The following is a 7574-nucleotide window of genomic DNA, read 5'->3' on the forward strand; positions in this document are numbered from 1 at the left end:
CCTGTATCAGAATTGTTAATCAGAAACTGGAATCTTTGTTGGGGAAGTTGGGGGGGGGGAATGGGATCATGAACACAACCTCCACATGTTGGTCACAAGCGCTAAGCTACTATGCACATACAATGTTACATAGGTAGATAGGAACACATCTGTATTCTGCACATCTGCAGCGATGTAGAGTACAAGTTACGCATTATAAAACTACAGGCGTCGGGTTGCACATATGTAAGTTCCAATCCATGCAAGAATAATAATTATTATTTGTACCCTGCCCATATGACTGAGTTGCCCAGCCACTCTGGGCAGCTTCCAACAGAGTATACAAAACCACAACAGTACACCACACATTAAATACTTCCCTATACAGGGCTGCCTTCAGGTGTTCCACAGGACAGGTGCCACTACTGAGATGACCCTCTGCCTGGTTCCCTGTAACCTCACTTCTCACAATGAGGGAATCCCCAGAAGGACCTCGGAGCTAGACCTCAGTCTGGGCTGAATGATGGGGGGAAAGATGCTCCTTCAGATATAAAGTATGTAGGAGGTCTGCACAGGACTATAAAAGATTATTGTGAAGAACAAAACTAAGCATATGCACAATGGATTGTGTGAAGAAGACCTCACAACTGTAATGAGGTAAGCATAAAAGCACAGCATGCATGGCATACTCACACACAAAAATCAGACAATGATGACTAAAGCATGCTCATTTAAGGAAGGAATACAAGGAACACTAAAAAGGGGGGGAAATACAGACTCAGTTGTTGCACGAAAAAGCAAAGCCATTGCTACTGAGCAGAAAGGAAGCATAGTTTTCCAATTACTACTTAGCTCCACTCAGTAAAACAAAAACCAAACAATGAACTGATGATTAACAAAAAATAAAACTAACACATAAATGGAAGGATGAAAAGCAAAATAAAAAAGGAGATGAGTTGCAGAATATTCAGACAGTTCAGATGAATTAGAACAAGCAGCATTTAGTGACTTGTTAATAAAGGAATTATTTGGGGGAGGAAAGTATACACATCATTAGGATTAATCATTAAAGGCATGCTAAGAGAAGCCTGGACAAAGGAAATAATAGGTCTTCTTTTTCACAGAAGGAAAAAAGAAGAGCAGTGAAGAAACAGCACAGCTTAGGGAGAAATCCTTTGCGTGATATCTGCCAGCTGAGAGGACACAGGATTTGATGGATACATCAGATACATCACTGCCACAAAATTAAGCCAGCGGAACAACGCAAATGCATCAGCAGAACAGATTAAACAACTCATGTTTGGGATGGAAGCAGCAAAAGGGAAGAGCACACTCAGCACCAAATCCTATACCTCTTGAGTCCACTGTCATGTGCCTGACAAACAGCTCAGCTTCACACCGGCTCCAGATCTGGGACTTAAATGGGAGAAGGTGAATTTCAAACAGTTGTGCCCATGTGGATGACCAACCCATTCATACAACTGCAGCAGAGCATAGAATATGGTGGAATTTGGCACCCAATCACAGCACACTACTACCAATATATAAATCCTACATCCAGAGACCATAGCTTATGGTACACAATGTTAATCATGCTTAGAGCTCCCATGGGAAAGCTATGGAGAAAGGGCACTTTGTCTTCAAAACACTCTAGGGTTTTGAATACATTGCTAACAGCAGCACACATCTTCACTCCAACAACTGGGAGGGGCAGAGCAGAGCACCCCACACAAGTAAGCAATGCAGAAGGGGGACCCTTGCTGATAAGTACAAGTACTGCAACTATCTCCCATGGTACCTCGGGTTAAGTACTTAATACATTCCGGAGGTCCGTACTTAACCTGAAACTGTTCTTAACCTGAAGCACCACTTTAGCTAATGGGGCCTCCTGCTGCTGCCGCGCCGCCGGAGCACGATTTCTGTTCTCATCCTGAAGCAAAGTTCTTAACCTGAAGCACTATTTCTGGGTTAGTGGAGTCTGTAACCTGAAGTGTATGTAACCTGAAGCGTATGTAATCCGAGGTACCACTGTACTGTGATGTCCACCAAGCCCCTGCAGTTTTAATCAAGTATTTTGATCTCATATTTCTGATTTCCATCTGCCTTCAGACATATGTTTCCATGACAGAGGACAACAATATGAAGTCTCATTCAGGGCCATGCACAACTTGGCATTACAGGAAACAGTATAAAGAAAACCGATCAATATAAAAGCCCTCTGTAAATGTACTTTGTTTTAAATGCAGGAAACATTAACCACCCACTTCCTATACTAGTCAGTTAATTTTTCTTTCCTTTTTTACAGCTTCTGCTGGATTACTCAGATGCTGCCAAAAGGTTGTGCATCAAGCCAAAGGTTCAGTTAGTGGCAAAATAAATTCCACTTTTTATTTTCAGAAATATTTGGAATCTGAAGCATGGTGGGACATTCTTAAAGGCCTTAAAATAGTCTAAAATCTTTTTTTTTTTACAATAGGATTCACAGCTAAAACCTGCATTTATAAAGTTGTGCCCCTAACATATTTATCTAGAAATAAGCTCGAATAATACTTCTGGGTAAAGCTGTATTGATCAGTGTGTTAATGATTTCTGTAATTCAATAAAAATGCAAGCAAAACTGATGATATAATATCTTGCAAGACCATGGGCTTGTGAAGTCTTTTTTTAAGGCGAAGTAAACGGCAGAAGTTGAAGAGCACTTACTGAAACATATCAGTGCCAAAACACAGGTCTTTGGAAATTCCAGGCATCTGGTTGCCTAGAAATTTAAAATATTTATTCTTTAACAGATATGTAGTCTACTTTTCAATACTCTTCACACAGAAGCTTGCAATCGCTTATAAAATACGACCTATAAAATATAATATAAACTATTTAAAATACCCACTTCACAACAATCCTAAAGGTAAAGGCAAAGGGAACCCTGACTGTTAGGTCCAGTCACGGACGACTCTGGGGTTGTGGCGCTCATCTCGCTTTATTGGCCGAGGGAGCCGGTGTACAGCTACTGGGTCATGTGGCCAGCATGACTAAACCGCTTCTGGCAAACCAGAGCAGCGCACAGAAACGCCATTTACCTTCCCGCTGGAGCGGTACCTACTTGCACTTTGATGTGCTTTCGAACTGCTAGGTTGGCAGGAGCAGGTACCAGGCAACGGGAGCTCACCCCATCACGAAGATTGGAACTGCCAACTTTCTGATCTGCAAGCCCTAGGCTCTGTGGTTTAGACCACAGCACCACCCACGTCCCACCAGACAACAATCCTAGACCAGCACAAAAGCAACAAATAAAACTAACAAATCCCCAATATGCAGATATCAGTCCAGAACACCATTTTGCATTAGGCACTGAAGAGAGAGGTGGACTGCATCTGAAGGGATGCAGTGTGCCTGATGATATCACATGGAACTGAATCCCACAACTGCAGTGCCACCACCAAAAAGGCTCTGTTCCAAGTAAACGCCTGCAGGCCTGGCTGCTACAAACTTGATGCAGGCTTGTAGACCTGTAGGAATCTGAATCAATTTTCCATATATCATTAAATGTTAAATTTTAGGCCCTGTTTATGTAGTTTTCAAAACCGCCATGATGACTTGGTCTGTAACTCAGACACAAGAATGACAAAAACTTAAATAACTCACAGAAACAGAACACAGCTACAACTTCACCTGCCTAGATAAATTGCAAACTATTAATTGTAAATTTTGCTTAGGGTATTAGTATCCCGATGCAAAAAAAATTGTAAAAATCTGAAGAATCCCAGGTAAAATATACTTCTGGGTTTTTGATCATTGTCTCCCTAAGAGACTAAATGACTACAGTGGTACCTCGGGTTAAGAACTTAATTCGTTCTGGAGGTACATTCTTAACCTGAAACTGTTCTTAACCTGAAGCACCACTTTAGCTAATGGGGCCTCCCGCTGCCGCCGAGCGATTTCTGTTCTCATCCTGAAACAAAGTTCTTAACCCGAGGTACTATTTCTGGGTTAGTGGAGTCTGTAATCTGAAGCATCTGTAACCCGAGGTACCACTGTACTGGGCAATAAACCAACTATGGTTGGTGTTTTTTAACGTGACATGTATTTTCCCTCCTGACTGATATGCAGTCTTGTTAATTTTCTTCATCATGATGGAAATACATTGATGCTGGATTGTTTTGTATGAGGCAGCCCACCTCAGGTGGCGAAAGTCCAAAAGGCGGCTCCACCTGCCCCACCAGAATGCTTCCTTTTTCTGAGTATTGGGAAGAGGTGGGCATTCTAGTGCATGGCACTGCTGCTGGACAAACATTAAATCCTTATGGAATGCCCTATCTCTCGCTGTGTTTTTGCAAGAGGGAAGGCTGTCCATGGAACAGCAGAAGTGGTGTTGGGGCAGTCAACTGCTGGCTGGGGGGGTCAAGTGCAGCACAAGTTAATTGTCGATGTGCTCACAGCCCAAGTAACCCTGTATATATGAATATGAATACTCATAACAGGGAAGTCAGGCATTCATGGAACTGCCTTTTCAAAGGCTGCATCTTGGTCTGAGTCTTGCACATGCTTCATTTTGTACCCTGGAAGATCCCTATAGTATTCAGAGAATACTTACAGTGACATCACTGTGGTTCACACAGTTATGTTAAGTTTGGCATGTCCATAAATCTCTGCAAGATCAGGAGGCTTATGTTCTTCGGGTATAATTGAGCACAGGCTCTGTTCTGTATATTTTACAGCTACCCACATTAAAACAAAGATGAAAGTATCCCCGAAAGACCCCTTTCTTGCCCGACGAAGTACGCCACACCTAAAGCACTAACAAGAATCATGTTTGAAAACTGCTCAGAAGTGGTTTGCTGTTGGGAAACTGCAGGGAGAGGAACTCTTCAAAACCCTCGCCGTGTTTCCTTTTTAAAGAAAACGTATAAATCCACAAACCCTCTGTCCAAAATACACACAGCACTGTTTCCAGTCAACATTCCCACCTATGGCAAGTACCAAAAAAAAAAAAAAAGCAACAAAAATTGATAAGGGTCTCCAATTATTGCATTCTTAACAGACATATCCCAGGACACCTTTTAAACAGACATTCCTGAAATCGAAGGCAGAACTGAGGGATGAATGGAAGTCTACAACAAAGAGGCTTGGGAGGCCAAGCGACTTGGAAAAGCCACACAGTTCATGCCAGTGGCTACATTCCTAAAGAGGACAAAGCCACACAAAAGGTCTCGGAGCTGCAGAGATCAAAACTCTCAGCCAGAAAAACCAGAGCAAAAGGAAGGAATAAACGAAACCACAGAGCAGAGGGCTGTTGTGTGTGTGCGTGTGTTTTCCTCCAGTGAAACTTCTCCAACAGTGCAGCCGTCAATGAAATCAAAAACCTCCATCGAGGTCACCTTTTTTTTAAGGAAATCAAGAAAGGCTGGGATCGGGTGGCTTGGATCCTTCCCGTATTCCCTGGAGCTTCAAGATCTGCTCCGCTCCTTCCTACCACTCCTTCTGCATTACTGGGCTGCGGGGTCTCTACCCAAGGCGTCCAAACTTAAACTAAGCTTGTGGACCTCAGCCAACATGCCTGTGTAGACAAAACACGAAAGGTGGCGGCGGCGGCGCGGACAAAAGAGAAGTCTGCACGGCACCGGTAGCAAGAGACCCAGACCCGCCACGGGCTGCAGACAAAGGAGTGCGCTGGGGGCCGCAGCAACCGTCGTGGTTCCCCTCCCCCCCCCCAAAAAAGCCTCAGGTATCCTCCCCTCCCTGGGAGTCTTGCTCAAGCCCCGCGCGATAGACGTGGCTGTCCACAGGAGCCAACTCTCCCCCGGTAAAATAGTTGAGCCCCCCCCCCCAAAAAAGTTGCCATTCAAATAATTGGTGCGCGCGCCATGTCTTGGGATCGATGATGCGGGGCGGAGCTTTCCTCGCGCGTCCCCGCAATATTTTATTCAAGTTGCCCCCCCCTCTTTCTCTCAACCCCCCCCCCCAACTTACAGGATGGTGGTCTGCGGCGACACGGCGGGGACGCTCTCGAGCATGAGGTGCATGCAGCGCACGGTGGTGCGGAAGCAGAGGCAGCGGCTGGGGCACCAAACGCTCCCCCTCGGCGGAGAAGGAGGCGGCGGCGGCGGCTGCGAGGAAGCGAAGGGCAGGAGGCTGCCGAGCAGGACGCCGAGGCAGAGCCCGGGGAAGGCAGCGCCCGCTCTGCGCCGGGCCATGCCGTCGAGCAAAAACCGAGCGGAGGAAGAGGGGGGGTGCGGGGAAAGAGAGAGAGAGAGAAGGGAAAAATAAGAAGGAAAGCAGGGCGAGGAGAGGTAGCCGAGGCAGCTCTCGGCTCTGCTGCCGCTGCTCTCGCTCCGGTGGTCGAGCCGGCGGCGGCGGGGGCTTCAGGAGGCGAGCCAGTCGCCAGCGCGCAGCCCGGAGGGGGAGGAGAAAGAGGGGACGGCGGCAGGAGGGGCCGCCTCAGCCAGCCAGCCAGCTTGCTAGAAAGCAGGCTGCAGCTTCGCCGCGCCAAGGCCGGGGCTTTCCCCTGCGCTCGTCCGCCTGGAGCAGCGCGATGGAGGGAGGAGGAGGGGGCTTCTGGGGGCCTCTTCTTCCACCCCACCCCGGCGCCAGCGGTGGCAATGGCTGCTGGTTTTTTCCCGCCAGCTGCGAGGAGGGAGAAGAAAACCTCCCCTTATGGCCACCACACCTGGCGGAGGGAAACACAAAAGACCCCCACTTCCGGCAGGCGTAGTTCAGCTGTGGTCGGGATGGCGACAAAGAGTCTTCTTGTGGCCACTTATTTTACAGCACTAACCGCTCTGCAAATGGTTCCCAGTGTTGGTATTGACCTGTAAAGCTTTACAGGGCTCAGGGTCTCAATATTCTCTCCATACAAACCAGCCCAGGCCCTGCAATTGTTACCTGTCGCCCTTCGCTATGTCCCCCGCTCCCAGAGAGGTTCAGAGGGTGGCAAAAACATTCCTCTTTACCTATAGCTATTAAATAATACAGTGGTTCCTCGGGTTAAGTACTTAATTCGTTCCGGACGTCCATTCTTAACCTGCAACTGTTCTTAACCTGAAGCACCACTAATGGGGGCCTCCTGCTGCCGCCGCGCCGCCGGAGCACAATTTCTGTTCTCACCCTGAAGCAAAGTTCTTAACCTGAAGTACTATTTCTGGGTTAGCGGAGTCTGTAACCTGAAGCGTATGTAACCTGAGCTACCACTGTACATGGCCTGAAAAGATGTGGGGGAGTGAACTCTTTACATATTATGATGATTAACTTATTATTGGGCTGCCTGTCGGTATGCTTTTACTATGTTTTTATGGTTGTTTTGCAATGTGGTTTCCAATGTTGTACACTGCCCTGAGATCTTTTGATAAATGGCAGAAAAAGTGGCATGGAATATAAAAGTGCTCCTCCCTCACATTTAATCGTTTCTTTATGAAGTGGCAGCATTTGGGAGGCAGAGGGAGATGGCGATGGAAGAAGGGGTGTGTGTGAAAGCCATTTCTCCTGCTTCATTGGTCATGTCTGAACATATCTCCCTAGTTACATTTCAAATGGTCACGGAAGGAAAACCTTGCATATCTCTGTGGTCCCAGTAGGTGTGGGGTCATCTCTGTGTGCGGATG

General features: G+C 46.7%; 1 protein-coding gene across 3 annotated transcripts in view; it reads right to left on the reverse strand.

Moving 5' to 3' along the window:
* The window catches only part of PXDN (peroxidasin), a 73136-nt gene extending 66138 nt beyond the window's left edge, over positions 1-6998 (reverse strand). For 2 of the 3 annotated variants that reach the window (XR_014546464.1, XM_083607053.1), the window contains exon 1: positions 5947-6997. Coding sequence is in view for 2 of the 3 variants with exons in the window: in XM_083607053.1 (XP_083463179.1) it covers positions 5947-6170 (224 nt within the window). In the remaining variant the exon portion in view is untranslated. Of the gene's footprint in view, positions 1-5946 lie in introns of all 3 variants that reach the window. The other variant, XM_083607052.1, reaches the window with a different exon arrangement.
* Between the last annotated feature and the right edge of the window lie 576 nt (positions 6999-7574).

Source organism: Podarcis filfolensis, assembly GCF_964270895.1.
Source record: "Podarcis filfolensis genome assembly, chromosome: 3".
Lineage (NCBI taxonomy): Eukaryota > Metazoa > Chordata > Lepidosauria > Squamata > Lacertidae > Podarcis > Podarcis filfolensis.